The sequence below is a fragment of the Puntigrus tetrazona genome, chromosome 1 (assembly GCF_018831695.1).
Source record: "Puntigrus tetrazona isolate hp1 chromosome 1, ASM1883169v1, whole genome shotgun sequence".
Lineage (NCBI taxonomy): Eukaryota > Metazoa > Chordata > Actinopteri > Cypriniformes > Cyprinidae > Puntigrus > Puntigrus tetrazona.
Window position 1 is genome coordinate 20,348,794 of NC_056699.1, and position 17,805 is coordinate 20,366,598.

The 17,805-nt window shown below is 37.8% G+C and overlaps 2 protein-coding genes across 3 annotated transcripts; one reads left to right on the plus strand and one right to left on the minus strand.

Annotated features, from left to right (window-relative positions):
- Window positions 1–2,856: 2,856 nt before the first annotated feature.
- Window positions 2,857–6,441, plus strand: cryba1l2 (crystallin, beta A1, like 2). The gene is made up of 5 exons (XM_043239203.1): window positions 2,857–2,925; window positions 3,534–3,652; window positions 4,023–4,164; window positions 4,653–4,795; window positions 5,815–6,441. Exons 1-5 carry the CDS (start codon window positions 2,857–2,859, stop codon window positions 5,960–5,962), a joined length of 621 nt encoding a protein of 206 aa, XP_043095138.1. The 3' UTR covers window positions 5,963–6,441.
- On the minus strand, window positions 6,442–17,758 carry unc93b1 (unc-93 homolog B1, TLR signaling regulator). Of its 2 annotated transcripts, XM_043238674.1 has the most exons (13): window positions 17,549–17,758; window positions 17,063–17,239; window positions 16,185–16,326; window positions 15,639–15,792; window positions 15,255–15,416; window positions 13,694–13,823; window positions 13,368–13,461; window positions 11,547–11,671; window positions 10,388–10,570; window positions 9,850–10,123; window positions 9,384–9,502; window positions 8,289–8,411; window positions 6,442–8,051 (listed from the first exon to the last, which is right to left on the minus strand). In XM_043238674.1, exons 2-13 carry the CDS (start codon window positions 17,180–17,182, stop codon window positions 7,812–7,814), a joined length of 1,866 nt encoding a protein of 621 aa, XP_043094609.1. In that variant the 5' UTR covers window positions 17,183–17,239; window positions 17,549–17,758; the 3' UTR covers window positions 6,442–7,811. The 2 variants fall into 2 exon arrangements, with proteins under 2 accessions (XP_043094609.1, XP_043094616.1); XM_043238681.1 differs by lacking the exon at window positions 17,549–17,758 and having other exon boundaries at window positions 16,185–16,353; window positions 17,063–17,199.
- Between the last annotated feature and the right edge of the window lie 47 nt (window positions 17,759–17,805).

Below are 17,805 nucleotides of genomic sequence, written 5' to 3' on the forward strand. Positions count from 1 at the left end.
CCAGCAAGGGGGGATTAGGCCCACAGAAACAAACTCGCTGAGCTCACCAACCCACACACAGAAAAGAAATCACCCCATCATCAAACACACAGAGAGAAAGAGAGAGAGAGAGAGAGAGAGAGAGAGTATACTTATTTCTCAAACCCAAGAAGACTTTTTCATAAGCTCTACTTTGTGTTTCGAAGCTTTAAGGTGACGAAAAATACAAGCTATTGAGTGCCATTACAGCAGTACTTCTAGTTCATTTCACTTCAACACATGAAACCTGCACCAAAGGAAAAATACCAGCAATGAAGAGACCAAAGTGAAGGCTCAGATTGGAATATTTTGCACGCTTATATTGGATCTATGCTATTTTACATAAAAGCCTAATTCATTTAGTGGTAGATGTTCATCATTTTAAAACTACATCATGAGCCTGCTTCCACAGCACAGTAAAATTGATGAAACTAAATCTCATTTGTCAGTGTAATAGAACACCATCGGACCAAAGCCAAACCATCAGTCTGTAAAGTGAAGGCTTGGCGAATTTCCAAATGTACACTGAGTTAATGATATTTTTCATAAAATGTATGCTAATTTGGTGCAAATAAAAGCTTATTTACAAAGAACATTACCAGTGTACGTGGCCCATGTGCTGTGTTAAAACTCTGGCAACTGCTGCCAACTGTGAAAGTTAGTTTTTTAGAGTAATATGCCAACAGAACAGCACCAATTACAACTTCAGATTCATGGTTGAGTGATACTGTTAGCCTAAAAACATGTTTTCCAAAACATATCTTGTTTGTGGAGTATGTTTTTTTACACAGCCACAAGGCAGTCTTATTAGAAGGTGAAGATGTTTTGTTCAAAACAGCAATGAGTCCCATAATGCAATGACTGCGATGAATAGTCATATCAGTAATAGTTTAAACCCTCTTTCCTTAAAATTTGTCAGTCTGCAGTTAAGTAAGATATTTATAGGCAAAAGCGTGAGGAAAATGAAATATCAGCATTTTCAATATGATAACTTAATGAATTATGCAACATGGTAAGATCCTTAATTCCAATTCATTTAGGCCTTTTTTCATGCATTATAAATTGCATTAGTATTTAGTACACGGCGAGCTAGTAATCTAGTCTGAAACACATTCCCATCACTTCTGGGTCATGGGTTATCTGCCATGGGTCATATAAGGTGAGGACAAGAGGAGCAGCCAGGATGTAGCACATACTACTAATGCAACACTACATCTTAAAGTCTGAATTGTTGGTTTATGATGAATTTAGTATAGTTCACTTAGTTATAAAGGAATAAGTCTGGTTATATATATATATATATATATATATGTGTATTGTTTTCATCACATATTAGTATTCTTTTGAAAACATTGAACTTATAAGACTTAAAAAACTTAATCTAATCTTATATATGTTTAATGTGTGGATTCGCCATGGCTGAGATTATAAAACATGAATTTCCGTGGCTGTCTTGCAAACCTTAAGACGGCAGACAAACTACAAACATGTTTCCGAGCTTTGAAAGAGAGGACGTTCACTGTATGCGGTGGGTCAAATCCCTGTATTCTCCACATATAGGCCGCTCATTGTGTAGCATACGATGCACAGTGCTGACCGATAGGAATACAGGCGCTTGCCCTCCATTGTGTGAATCAATGTGTCTGCATTCACACGAACCGCGGGAGCGCGCGCTCGCTCGCGGACACATCAGATCCAGTCCGCTGACGGCGCGAAATACACCACTACTCTGGACTCACAATAAAGAGAATGATCACACACACACACACACACACACACACACACACACACACACACACACACACACACACTCACAGATACATCCATTAATTACAGCGTCGCGACGCAGCTTTGATGGTCGCTATAAAATAGAAGCGTCAAATAAACATAAAACTCCTCACCAAACGGGGCTGACGAGCGTCACTGTAAAGTAGGACAGGTGGGAATTCAGGTAAGATAAAGTTGAAGTAATGGATGGATTCGTGGAAATTTAGCCTATCTATAGACAAAATAAAAATGTAATTAAACGCGTAGTCGCCAATTAATTTATACTAGCGATTAGATCTATTTTAGTGAGAAATTAAATTGCACCTTGATTGTTATGTTTGGGATATTGCCTGAGACAGAGGAATCTTCTTTGCCGTGAATATTAAAGCTTCCGCTGGGAAACGTCAGTACAAAACAATCAGCCTGCAACGAATGATGAGAAATAATACCATATTTTTTGTTTGTTTGTTTTGATTTGTTATATACAATATGTTATCTAGGTATTTTAATCTGCAAATCCACTTTATATAGATTAAGCTAAAATGCTACATTGTAACATATTTTCTTTTGTGTTTGTCTCTCACTGGTTACTCTCACCTGTCTAGCATATTGTCAAATTTATACGGTAAATGTGGCACAGAATTTCTCAGGAGGCTTGGAAAGTTTAAAAGTTGCCATCATAAAAGCGATACCAAAGGCCACAAAGAAAAAAAATGAGCCCTGTTGTTTTTACACCCTTTTAGCATCCGTGTGAAGTAGAAAGCTCGGGTGAGTGATACAAGGGACATGAAAGTAGCACCGGGTTGTTATTAGAATCAAGTATTCTGCAGAGCTTTGATTATCCATGTATATTATGTATTAAAACACTATTCAATATATGTATATATATATATATATATATATATATATATATATATATATATATATATATATATATATATATATATATATAGGTTTTCCCACAATGTATATCAAACAATATGTTTGCGTGAAATGTAACTGTACATCCTCCAAAGTTTCTAAAATACTTTTGAAGAAGTTTTCAGCCTTCACTCTCGCGCAGGAAAGAAGATGAACAGAGTTACTAAGATCCAAACAAACCCATCAACGTCTGGACTAGACATGGCTCCTTGCTTTAAGGTAAAAACCTCACCATTCTTTCTCTCTAGAGAAGAACAATGAAACAGTGAGAAACAAGCTATTGATTCTTTGTCTGAGAGAGAAACAAGGTGCCAAACTATCAATATTTTAACAAAGGCTGCCTCTTCTTAGGTATTGATTTTGAGACTTTAAAGATGAATGCTCTGTAGACTGTTGCTGCTTCTTGTCCAAGATGTGCAAGAGTATGAGAAGAATGTAAAGGGATAGTTCTCCGGAAATGAACGTCATCGCATTTATATATTTCTTTCTTCTCTGCAACACACGGGAAGATGTTTTGAAGAATGTGGGTAACCAAACAGTTTATGCCCCCTATTAATTTCCATTGTATTTTTTTCATTCTATGAAAGTCAGCAACTGTTGGTTACCCACATTCTTCAAAACATCTTCCTTTGTGTTCAGGACATTCATACACGGTTAGAACAAATTTAGAGTGAGTAGATCATGACAGAATATTCATTGTGTCCCTATCTATCCCTTTAACAGACAGAGGACCTAATGAAAGGACAGGAGGCCAGTGGTTTTGTGTGTAGGAGAGAGATTTCTCCCAATTAGAAAATGAAGCTGTGGCATGTGCATGTGTTTGTCAGGTGACCGTGTTCGAGCAGGAGCATTTCCAAGGCAAATATCAGGAGCTCACCTCAGAGTGCCGCAACATCCAGGAGCGTGGGTTTGACAACATCCGCTCTATCCGTGTGGAGAGCGGCGCGTGAGTCGCCCACTCTGTGTTAATGATTGCAAAATCTTGCCAGTTAGTAAGGAAATTACAGTTTTAGATGTTTTTGAACGATTTTGGGTGTTTCATCCTGAGATGATGTTTTAAAATGTGTGTTGGGAAGTGTGCTTTTTAATGAATTATGAATATGACTGAGATGCCTCAAGATTATGTGAGAATTGGTTTTGTCTTGCTTTCTGAAGACTACCCAGGAAGAAAAACAAATCCAGAAAAAGATATACGTGCGCAGTGTTTGTTATAATACCGTATTATACCGTGTATTTTTTTATGAAAACAAAACATCATATATACCTAAAAACCTATTGTATGTGAATAAATATAATTAATTCCTATTTCTCTGCAGCTGGGTGGGATACGAGCACCATGACTTCCAGGGACAGCAGTTTGTCCTGGAAAAAGGAGAATATCCTCACTGGGATGCCTACAGCGGCAGTCTGGGTTACCATGTGGAGAGGATGATGTCACTGCGCCCCATCTGCAGCGCTGTGAGTGTGTGAGCACGTTCAGATGCTTCGAAAGTCTTTTGCTCCCTGACTTCTTAAAGCAATTGGACTGATTTTGCCTGACTGTAAAACAAGATGGGAAAATCACTTACAATAAAGGACAGATCCTAACCATACCTCAGCTAAGCCAATACACTTAAAAATGACTTTATTGGCATTAATGGTTCCGTGAAGGTCTTTTAACACCCATGCCAACTTTTCAATGCACAAAAGGTTATTTAAAGTGAGAATTATTAAAAACCTTCTTCACACTAAAAAATGGTTGATCACTAAAAAAAGCTGTTCACTGAAATTCGCGGTTCTCTGTGAAAACCCTCTTTGGAAACCTATTTTTTTAGTTTAGCAACAAGCAAGATCATGATGCTTTTTGGTGTTTTGCTTGAATCCATTAAAGCAAACGGTGTCTCCAAAACCATGCACATTTTTCTGTTCAAAGTTTTATCTCCATCTCCTTCCTTTGAAATCTATAGGACCACCAGAGCAGTCGCATGGTCATCTATGAGAAGGAGAACTTCCTGGGCCGTAACGTAGAGGCGTGCGATGATTACCCGTCTCTGCAGGCCATGGGCTGGTGTGACAAGCAAGTGGGCTCCATGCATGTGCAGTGTGGCGCGTGAGTAACGCTCGACAAAACACTATTAGTGCCAAACTACTGTTCTCCAGAACTACATGTTTCTCATGCTCAACAGCTGTGCTGACATTACACTTACACACAACACAAATGAGACCAGCGTCAATTGGCTCATAGTAGCCAGTCCTTGCGTTTGTGAAGTGATAATGAATTAGCTTTCACAGTAGTCAAGTGTAGCGTACCGTCAGATAAAACATCTTTCTTTGACTGCATATTCCTCACTTGATGCATCAGACGCACATTACAGCAATACTGTACCTGCGACTGCCACATCTGTTATGTAATGACGTAATATCAACATTTCAGTGCATGTCATTTAACATAGTGATAAAATTACCATACCATACATTGAAAAAGTACTTTAATGCCCCCTATTATGGATTTTTGGAAATAACCTTTCAAGAAGAAGAAGAAGAAGAAGAAGAGGAAGAAGAAGAAGAAGAAGAAGAAGAAGAAGAAGAAGCAGTGTGTAACACAGCTCTAAGTGCAGGATGTAAAACATGTAGTGTATAAAATTATTGCAGATTGGCATCAAACAAAGAAGGGGTTTGGAAAAATAAATAGTTGACTTGCTTGGGAGTCATTGATCAAATAAGGTAATAGTTTTTTGAGCTTGCATGCATGTCAACCTGTTATTGGGGACTCCCAAAACCAAAATATGAACCTTTCATAACCCATAATAGAAGCACTTTAAGGTAGTTGTTAAATTTAAGTATTGAGTAAGACTAAGGGATGTAGAATATGGCCATGCAGAATTTGTGCTTTATAAGTAACTTACTTATTACAGTCAAAAGGCATGCTAATAAGCAACAAGTTAATAGTAAGAATCGGTCACTAAACTGTTGTTACCTACATTTCTAAAGTACAATAGATTAATCCAGGCAAACTTGTTAATGCAAGATTCCTATTTTTTATAAAAACACTTTTTTTCCCCTCCGTTCCCTTCCACACAGCTTGTCACATCTCCTCCTCATTTCCTGTCATGGTCTGTTTCCCTGCAGCTTCGTGTGTTACGAGTACCCTGGCTACCGAGGACAGCAGTACGTTATGGAGTGCGACAGGCACAGCGGGGACTATCAGCACTGGAGGGACTGGGGCTCCCACTGCCAGACCCCTCAGATCCAGTCCATCCGCAGAATCCAACAGTAACGCCTGGGGGCGCGTGGAAGGAAACGGAAAGCGTGCAGAGTTCGGGAGCAGAGGAGACACTCCAGTCATACTAGCAGCAGTCACTTTATGAGGTGCAGTGTGGCAAATTGTTAGCCCTTCACTGGCTGCACGTAGTTTCCACTTGCTGTGTTGTAGTACAAAAAAAGAAAAAAAAAATCCATGCATACACAGATACGCATCAATGCCTATCGAAAAATAAAAGCATCAGCTCACATTCATACCCATATGTGATCCAAGGTCAAGTAGCAGCATATAAAAACAATATTCGTATGAGACTAATATTCTATACAGTTGAAGCACAGTGGGAGACGGCAAGATGTGTATCTGTATATGTAATCATGTCACGTCTCTGTGACGTTTGAGTGCCATATGGGCACAGATGGGAGTGTGTGTTAGACCATTCGGAGGAGAGGAGGACAACGGTTGACTAATAAAAACATACTCACCTCAAACTAGCATAACAGTAACTCAGTTTTTTTTAATGATTTCAGATTGCATATACTGTATATAAAACGTAAAAAAGTATTAAAACAGCAAAGACTTTAAACCCCTGCAAGTCACTAGAGGGGTTTCAATATAATCAATATATTAGATATAATAAATGTTTTATGACAGCATTAAGGCACCAATATGGAATACATTGTAATGGGGGGGTGGGGTCCTGATTGATCATTATACAGAGCAAATCACACTGCAGCGTCAATGCATGCTATTTCTTTTTGTCTGAAATCACATGGGGCAGTTCACAGAGAATCCATTATTACATCCCACTGTTTATGTAAACAATTTTTTTGGCTGTTGCATTGCATATTTTGCAGCATCTCGCACAGCTCAAGCAAATTTTCGTTTGCCAATGTGACCGACTTGAACCAGTTTCAAAACCTGCTTGGGTAAATATTTCACCCTCACATGAAATCGCATGGATTCCCATTAAAATAATCGGATTTCCCACGCAAAAATTCACTCGCGTTCAAGTTAAAATATTTTCATTCCACTGCAACAAAATGTACCGTTGACCTTATTTTAGGCATTTGTAGAATGCAGTGTCATGCACTAATTGCGGTGTCTTGCACTAAAGTCCATTTAGCGCGTTTACATAAAAATAAAAAAATAGAAAAATGGCAAAAATTAATTCTGCGTGAACGACCCCTAGGAATATCACTGAATAAAATACCTTATCCAATGCAGATAAAAGAGAAACACTGCAAACTCTAAATAAAAAGCTGCAGTTCATGGTTATCACATTCTACCACATCATACTTTGGTTTAAAACATGTACAAACGTAGCATTTGAAATCATATACCACCTCTATTTTATGTTTAATTACAAATTTACAACAGGTTTCATGAGAAAATGAAATGTTAAACTTTTTTTTTAAATGGAGAGAACTTTGGTTCTTCAGTTACAGTAAGGAAAACAGCTATGAACTGGATTAACCATTACAGTGCACAGAAAATAATTAGAATGAAATACACAACTCAAGTACATCACCTTGACCAAGTTCACAATGGAGAATATCCATTTCTATGGCAACAAACCACCTAACCTTACAAGGTATCTGAAGTTTCCTCTTTTCACTTCCCATTTCAACAAAACGCTTGGCTCACTTCTACTTTCATTTTTTTTTTTAACTGTGAACTACTTTTTGACCTTTTTTCCATCTATGGCCCACACTTTTCCTGTCTAAAGAAAAAAAACCTTATTTAATATAAAAGTGAGTAAACATTTTCCATACCATGGCTTCGCATTCAACCTGGCTATTCAGTATTTTACAACTTCCTCTCATCTCTTTCCAATCCCCAATGTTACCTATTAACCTCTCCTTTTCTAGTCCCTTATGTGTTGGACGTAGTCCTCTCTCTCTTCCGCCTGTTCGTAGGCAGCATTGTCGTGTCTCTTCCTGCAGTCCCTAACCCTGCTCCTCTCCGGTCCCGGTGAACCCTGGGAATCATTATCCTCAACCAACCTTTTCTCATCCTCATCAGCATCAGCATCAGCATCAGCATCACTCAAGTCTGTGTCGGATTCATCAGAATTTTCTTCCTCGAGGTATCGGTAACCTTTGACCTTGGAGGGACAGGATTGTAACGCAGACGTTAGAGTGATATGGAAGTACGATAGTACAAATTTAGTCCAAATATAAGGATGCGTTTTGAACCTTGAAACTACATTTTTTTTATTTTACAGAATAAATGAATTCTACTTCTTATGTGAACAGAAGACATTGAAGAGGCTGTTTCTTTTATAAAATTGCTTTAAAGCCTCCAGGGACTCATTGAAGTGACACATTAATAACTGAATTACCTTGTGTCGTGGACGGGGAATCCGAGGCAACCTGAAAGGAATTTTCTTCGCCAGGCGACGCTCCATCTGCACGTAGCAGAAACACGCCACTATGAGAGCCAAGAGTAGGAGTCCAAGCTTCGCCTTAAAAAGAGAGCGCAGACAATGCTCAGCTCGCTATTCTTAAACATACATTTTCGTGTAAAAAAAAAGAAGAAAAAACTGAATACATCTCAACATATTTAACACTTCAACGGGAGTCTTTGCTGCTCATAGTGAGAATTCACAATGTTCATGTTAGTTCACAAAAGCTGTTAGGTTGTGACTTCTGTGTGACCTGTGCTTCATACATCAGAAGTTTGATAAAATATCAAAAATGTGTGGGGTGCCAGGTTTACCCCGCCTAATTTCTATTCGAAACTAGCCCAAAATTAAGCCAATTGGATTTTGAGAGGGGTCCTGGTGTAAAATGGTGCCAGATATCATGTTATTGGGGTCTGAAAAAAACAACCCGTGTTGTGTTAAAATGGCCCAATTCCACAGGAAAACCTTAGACTTGGCAACCCTGCTAATGTGCTCACACTTTTAGACAGAACTCCAGATGCTCACCACTAACAGTTTAATGTGTTTGATTAGATCTCAGTGTTTTCAGTACTCAATAGTAATGTGATGTCCAATTCATAAACTAAAAACCCTTATTATGGATTATTAAAAGTGACCTTTCATGCAGTGTGCAACACAGCTCTAAGTGACCTGAAAGTGCACTGTGTGTAAAGTTATTGTCTCTCAAAAGAAATAGTCAACTCTGAATCACTGAAACGAGTAATATTAAGATATCAATGAAATCGACTAATCACCGCAAATTACCGCCACAAAAGGGTTTTGAGAGTCGTTGAGCAAATAAGGTAAAAATAAAGTGTTTTTTGACCTTGCACGCATGTCAACCTGTTGTTGGGAACTCCCAAAATCAAAATAATAACCTTTCAGAACATAATAGGGGCACTTTATTAAAAAAAGTTCAGGCTTTTCCAAGCTTTATAATGGAGCTTACGCTACATTTGCGTCCTGTGTCCAAGTATGCAGTCAGACCAACAACAAAAAAAATAATGGCTTTACCCGCATAGGCAGTGTAGACCAAAGATAGACGATGAAGATTGCAATGGCCTGCCACCAGTGGTAGATGGTATAAACAAAGTCTAGTCGCTCCTTGTCTTCGTACAGCATCCCCAGCAGAGCTGCACACAACATTGTTATATCATCGATGCAAGTGCAATATTAAAATGGTTGTAAGCTTAAAGGAATAGTTCACCCAAAAAATGAAAATACTGTCATCGTTTACTTGCCCTTGAGTAGTTAAAGAAAGTTTGTAACCAGGTTGTTTTGGGTCACCGCTGACTTCTATAATGGGAAAAAAATACTATAGAAGTAAACGGTGGCAAAACAGCCTGGTTACAAACTTTCTGGTAGAAAGTAGAACAAAGAAATTCAGCTTTAAAACTACTCAAGGGTGAGTAAATGATGACAGAATGTTCATTTTTTGGATCAACTATTCATTTAACGCAGAAATGGCACTTGTACTCACTGCTTAGTCCAGTCTTGTTGAGCGCAGTGCCCAGACCCCAGAAGGCAATGAGTACTAACAGATACGGAACATAGCTAGGATTTCGTGGTTCGGGCGACCAGCACATAAGGGCTATAATTAGCACAAAGTGCATGAAGGCGCCCACCAGAAGTATAATGGGCCTGGGCAAGCGCAGCAGCATCAGAGACAGGCCCGAACAGATGGAGGATGACAAACCATACACCATAACTAACAACCACAGCTTCTCCATCCCTACTGCACACACTCCGTATGACTGAGAAAGACAGGCATAAAAACGGAGAAAATCTGTTTAAGTAATGAGCAATTGCATGCTGTTCCTTTAATAGCTTAATTAACCTAAATAGCAGGCAAATTGGTTTACTTGCAGTGTCTTCGTAGGTGCTTAACACTGTGGAACAGCAAGCAAAAACTGACTTGACGAGCTAAAAAATACTCCGTCCTGAGAGCTGACATCGTGTGACTTCTGGTATTCAAATTTTACCTCTGTATTTCAACCGCGCAGTCTATTTTTTCTCACCAATATGAGTCCCTGGACGGCGAAGAGCACTTCGAAGCCAGAGTAGACGAAAAAGGGACAGAGAAGACGGAGACGGTAGTCTCGTAAGTGCTTGAAGGGCAGCTGGAAGATGTTCCCCCAGCCGATGCTGCGGAGGTCAATCTCCTCAGTGGGCCGATATGCAGCTCCACACAACACCAGGAACTGTTAGGGAACATTGGCAGCGCACCGTTAAATAGGGAAGTTCACTCCAAAATTAAAATTCTTGTTTAAAGTGGAACATGAAAGGTAAAGTTTGACGCGTTACGAGCAGTTCATACCCCTCGTGCACTACATACTATACACTGCTGAAATCAGGCCAGAGCGCAAGATCAATTATTTTATGACGTAAAACATTATTAATTTAAAACATAATTGACTTTTTATGAGGTATGAGAATTACTAAATATTTTAATAGTCAGCAATCATTGAACTCCGAACCAAATGTTCTTCTTTTCCTTCCACACAACTTGTGTTGTGTTAGATTTTTATATTCAAACATTATTGTACATAACTACACAAAATAAAAACTTTGGCAACCTGAAAACGTAAAGGGGGTGTTTAAAAAATGGACATCGAACCGGATGTGATTCAGTTCAACAGCGATCACATTTCGATTTAATTTATTCCCATAAATAGATGGAAGATGCATTGCATGGACCTCTTCATTGTATTTTTAAAAGGTACTTTTTGTCATTTGGGCACTTGATAGTCATTTACGTTCATTCACTATTTTAACGAGCCCATGTAATTACCATGTAATTACACAAATAAGTACTATCAAATAACAACACATACTTATATTATTGCTTGTATAGTAATTACTAATTGCTTGTAATTATGTGTAATTTACTGTTATTGTACTCCTTATAACATACAGTACAGCATAAGGGAACGTATAATAGATTCAGAATAGCATGAGGCTACATAAAAGATTTCTGGGTAAAATATTCCTTTTTTAAATGATCACTTGATTTACTAAAAACAAAACAACAAACCTACTTTTGTTCAGTATGAAATATCTATGTGAAAAGTCTATCAAGGTCAAATTGCTGTTGGCTACAGACTGATATAGTCCTTTTTAGATAAAGTGGAGGATAGAGACGTCATAGTGATGATGATGATGATGATGATGACTTACGATAAGCATGGCGAGAAAGGCTGCCCCCATGAGCACACTCTCCACCTCGATAAGCAGCAGAGAGCGAGGCAAGCTGAGCAAAACCGTCTTATTTAAATTCTCTATCACCCCTTTCCCGGAGGCTCCTGAGAGAGAGAGAGAGAGAGAAGATGAGACGAGAAAAAAAATTATGTATCGCACAAGTCTGCAGGACTGTTTTATATTACATTGTAGGTCTGGATGCATTTTTTAAAGACTCGAGGCTTCAAACTGCATCTTTCTCTGCTTATACAGTGTTTTTCACTACACAGTATGGCAAGTGGGTGACTTTTCATGTTAAACAGTGCTGTTGGTGATTTGGCGTGATTGGCCATTTTGCAATTTCAAATACTGGTTCAAAAAAACCAGACACAGCAGAGGCCTCCAGAGCAGATGTGCTGACGCCCCGGTTTGCAGGAAACCAGAAGTGTGAAGTTTCTAATTGGCAGTGACAGATTTTTTTCAGCTGTAAATATTCTTGACACGTTTGATTTGATCTCGCAAGCTATCTTCTCATTATTAACACGTGAAACTGCCATGCCTTCAGGATGATTTTGATCTTTTTTTTTTTTTTTTACTACTATTTTTTTGTAGTGTTAAATGGACTTGATTGAGGTATATTTATTTTTTGTGTGATTAAGTAAATGTAGTGGAGAGTAATAAAATAAAGTAATATTCACTAATATTTGACAACCATAAAATAATAGTCCAAATATGTTTTGTCTTAACTATGAACCCCTCATGTATTATTTTTAGTGCTGTCAAATAATTAATCGCAACTAATCACATCAAAACATTTTTGTTTACATAATATATGTACATATAAATACAAACACATGCAACCATATATATATATATATTAAAGAGAGTATGTTGTTTAATATATTTATTCAAAATATTTAATATTTTATAAATACTGAAAATGTTCAAAATATATACTGCTTGTGTTTGTATTTATATATTTGTAATAAATATACATAGAACACAAACATATGTTGTGTTTTATTTTGGATGCGATTAATCGCGATTGTTTGTACAGTATATGTATAGGTTAAAGATAAAGGTTTTCAAATGCCAAACATTTGGTGTCAGTACATTTTATTTTCATAAAAAAAAAATAACCAGCATCAAAACAGCATGTAATGATGATTTCTGAAGAATCATGCGACACTGAAGACTGCAGTAATGACAGCTGAAAATTCTGCTTTGCCTTCACACGAATTATCTACATTTTTATAATAATAAATAAGTGTTTTTTTCTTCTTTTTTGAACAAGGATCTTACTGACAAGCTTTTGAATGAATATCATACTGATATTGTTCTTTTTCTAACATTGGTTTACTCATTTTCCCAGCAAGTCTGGTTGATATTCAAGCAACAGCTGTTGAGGTGTTACATTGTTTTTCTACAAACAAAAATAGCCTCAATTTCTGTTTTTATGCCCCGTTGCTCTTTTACAGACATGCTGCTCTCTTATAAATATGTATACGTTTGCATACGTCATGTTTAATGTAGTGGTTTTTATTTTTAAAGGCGTTATAACCCGCAAAAAATAAAACCTTTTGAAAAGTCTCTCCAGTGAGCGCAGCAAGCACTTCAGTTTTGAAAGTTTTAACTACCTCATACTCACAAGACTATTGACTATTTTTGGTTCTACATTATGCACCAAGCATGTGAAAACTTCACAAAAAGGATACGAGAACTAATGCAAACATCATACCGAGCAGCTATCTGAACGATAGCCTTTAACATTTTCGTATACAGCTAAAAAGAAGTCAAGATAGAGAGAGAGAGAGATTTTACCACACTGTGTGACTTTGTAGAGAGTGTGTTTGTAATCATTCAGATATTTATTGAGAAACAGCACCATGGGGAACTCGGCAAACACGAAACTCAGCTGCAGAAGAGAAGAGAGACAGAGCGAACGCTATAAATAGCTGCATATTAATGCACAAACCCACATATGCAGCCGGCATCTGACACATACACACACACACACACACACACACACGCTGCAGCTGTGAATATATAGCAATTCTTCAGGGGAGAACACAACTAATCAAAGGTTAACTATTAACTAAATGACTGCATTTCACACGTTTGAGTGTAAACTGAGCATCTTAGCTTACGTGGAAAACCATGTAGAAGACAGACTGGAAGATGATGATGTAAGAATGGAAGGCTCCTTTGGGGGGCTTCTTCTGCTCCTGGACATGTTCGTCCTTATAGTTCACGTACTCATAATACTGCTGGGCCATTCTGAGAACCACACAAAACAAAGAGGAGGGAGTGGGTGGGGAATTAGTTAACCGTTATTGTGTTTCTCAAGCCTAAAAGATTCGACAAAAGAGTCGAGAGCAATGTGAGGCGGTGTAACTGAGAATTGATAAACGCATAATCCGAAAAATAATGGTCATTTTCCATAACACTTCAGTAAATTGTTAATTTGCCGCTTATTAATAGTTAGTACGGTAATTGTTAAGTTTAGGTAATAGCGAGGATTAGGGATGTCACGTGGAATAATGCATTAGTATGTGCTTAATTAGCACTAATAAATGGATAATATTCTAGTAGTATGCATGCTAATAAGTGTAACTGTGTTACCATAGTTTCTTCAACAGAACTGGGAATTTTTTTTACTATTTGTGATTTAGCAGATTTGCAAATAAGGACAATAGACGCAATTAAACAAACAAGCGGTTAATTACATGTAAATGCTGTGACCAGGTTAGACTAACGCAGCGCTCACACAGCAACGGGCTTTTTAAATAATAAATAAAAAGAAAACGAGTAGATAGAATAAAAAGAATAAAAAATGCCAGTGTTAGCGGCTCGGTTTTTCTTAAATAATAAATAAAAAGAAAACTAGTAGAAAAAAAAAAAAATAGCAAATGCTAGTGTTAGAAGGACTTTTTTTTATTAAAAATGTTACACAGCAAAAGATTGACCCCTATTACAATTCTGCTCGAATACCGGCTTTTATGTTACGGCCATTAACTGCAAAATATATATTCAGAAATCTCTAATATCAGCCAACGGTCAATACAGCGCTGCATCTTCAGGTTTGCTTTTATTCTGCTATGTTATGCCAAATAAATTAGTGGAAAATTTACGAGTAGAATGAAATACCGCAAACGCTGTTCAAAAGTTCTGAAAAGTTTCTGAAAAGAAGCCTCTAATTAAAAACACCGACATTGTGAATACTACTACAAGTTAGAATCACTGTTTTCTATTTTAATACACTTTAAAATTATTTATTTATTATATTTATTAAATTATTATTTCCTGTGATTTTTCAGAATCCTTATTCCATTCTTCAGCGTTACACAGTCCCTCAGAAATCATTCTAATACGCAGATTTGATGAAACATTACTAATTATTTACCAATGCCAAAAAGCATGCGCTGATTAATATACATTTTCTTTGAATATACGAATATGAAGAATATTTTTTTTCTTTTTTTATATAAATCCTTTGTATAAATGTCTTTACTGCCACCTTTGATCAATTTAAAACATACTCTACACAAGCAAGTATGCTTCAAACTGATCATGATTAAATGTTATAAATCGATCATGATTAAAATGATTAAGTTGATTATGCTTTGAAAGCATTCATTTCTTCCTGAAACCTTTAAGCAACACTGTAGATCGCTCATCGGTGCACCTTCAGCTTCTGAACACCCTCACCTGGTGATGTAGTTTCCCAGTGACGCCCAAAGAGGAACAATGACCACCCCGATGGCCACAGCTGATGGTACAAGAGTGTAATATCGCTCCCAGTAATTGGTTGAAACAAAGAGAGCATAAATGCCTGATGCCAGAAACATCATCCACTTAGTGCCAAGAAATCTGAGAAAGAAATCATGAAAACGATTAAAGTGGAAAATAAAGGGTGTGGGATTACTGGACTGTAATTGGACGAGCGTGAGAAACCCTTTGGTGCCAAAACTGCTCAAGCATTAAGTGGACAGTAGAAGGGCTGCTAATGAGAAACATCCAAAGAACCAAACTGAACGAGCAAAATGGAAAAAGGGTTGCGTGAGCATTACGAAACTAAAGAGAAAACTCAACCTAATGAGCACCGGGGTGTAGAGCAGGCCGACGATAGGGGTAACGTTGATGCCCATCAGCATTTTGTTGTCGATATCCTCCAGCCCTAAAGTGCCATACTTGACCTCTCTATACGTCTCGTCGTAGTGCAGAATTAACTGCATCTGTAACAGACCTAGAAAGAAAACAGCTCATGACGAAACATGCGCGACTCTCCAAAAACCTTCTTTTGTTTTTGGCGCGTGACAGGACGTCGCAGATTTCTCAGCCGTTGCTCGGTTTCGCAGTCTCAGACCAAACGAGACATCTTCGTGCCAATGAACTTGCTAAAAATGGCCAGAAGAGTGAAGTATGCCATCCGCAGAGCATGTCATATTTATTTGCACCGCATACAGTGCATAATGAAGTCACACCGATACAACGGCGTGACATAAGAAGAGTCCTACTCAGTGTCGTATTTAGAGTAAGATCTTTTTATAAAGCGGCGTGCAGACTTTGAGGAGTATGAGGTCATCGCTGGACTGAATCATGTTATGTGCCTGTGGTGCGTGATGCGCAATGGCTGACCCATGTAAACGCTGTAGACGATCATTCCTCCGCAACTGGCCCCCACCACGTTCTTCACTACGCCCAGCCTCTTTCGTCTGTAGTACTTGCGCTCCTCCTCCTCCTCATCGTAGTCAGGATGTGGGCCGAGAAACTCCTCCACCTGTCACAGGAAGAAGGGTCCAGAAGTCTGACACCACATTGAAAATGACTGGTTTGTCAATTGAAATGAACAGGGTTTTAAAAAAATTAAACAAAGAAATATATATATTTAGACACAAAAACAATTATATAAAAAAGATTTTTTGATCAGAATGTCACCAAATCAGCATATTAAAGTAATTTCTCAAGGATCATGTGACACTAAAGGCTGGAATAATGGTTGTTAAGAATTCAGCTTTGCCATCACATTAATTAATTGTATTTTTATTTATGTGCTCCTGGACCAGAAAAACCAGTCATCTCTGATACATTTAAATAGAAAAAAGAAACTTTAAATTTGTAATAATAAATTAAATATTACAGTTTTAAATTTTTTTTAACGAATGAAGCCTTGGAGAATATACAATACCTCTTGTATTTATCTTGTTAACCGAAAAAGTATGTAATTGATTTAATTTATTATGCAATCTAATTAATTATGTAAATTATGTAATTTAAAGAAAACGCACAAATTCTAAAACAGACTTTAGACTTATGAACTTTGCACATCAAGAATATTTAATTCGCAAAAACAAATTCTGAATATTTAAAGAACACAAGCAATAACATCCTAATAATAAAATTAACATACAATTATACAATTAACAGTGGGTAGTTATTTGTCGAGTGGATTTTTTGTAGTTAAGGAAACGTTTTAAGCAATACTTCTGATATATCTGTGAGAGAGCCGGTGCTACCTGTCCCTGGATGTTTCCCTCAGGAGCGGCCAGCTGCACCGGATCCTGTCCATCGGCAGGGGGCGCTCCGTCCAGCTCCGCCTCGCTGTACACGTTATCCTCGGCGATCACTGCTGCCATCTGCCGGCCGCGCTGCTCTCTCACCACCACGGTAACGCGGGTGGATCACTGCCGAGGCTAAAAACACCATTTCAAACATAATACAAAACACAATAAACCGTTTGAGTGAGAGCAAAGCAGAAGAAGAATAAAAAACCGGCGATTGTGAGCCTGCGATGTTGATATCTAAATTAAGTTACATAAACTTCTTCCCGGAGTTGTTAATAAAGACGAAGTTTGTGGGTGGAAGGTACAGGTGTACAAAACGGCACGATAAAACGACGACTTTTTACGCATTTATAGGTAATGTTGTATAAGTCGTGAAGCTTGACGATCACGCAGGGCGAAGTAAACATTAAGCATTAACTAAGAGCAAATATAACTCACCAAAGTGCAAACGATGTACGTCGCTAAACTGACAGAGTCGTTCAAAAGATTAAAACCTAACGTTAAGGAACTTATATCGAGCCTGTAATGAAATCGACTCATAAACAGTCGCCTGTAGGTTTTATTAAAGAAAACAGAGAAGGAAATGAAAGTTTTCTTAGTTCCCCATTTTCTTAAAGGGCTAGCGTCTCGAAATGTGGGCTATTCTCATATGACAAAAGGCAGTGGAAGGCCTGTTTGCCTTGTCTTGCTCAATG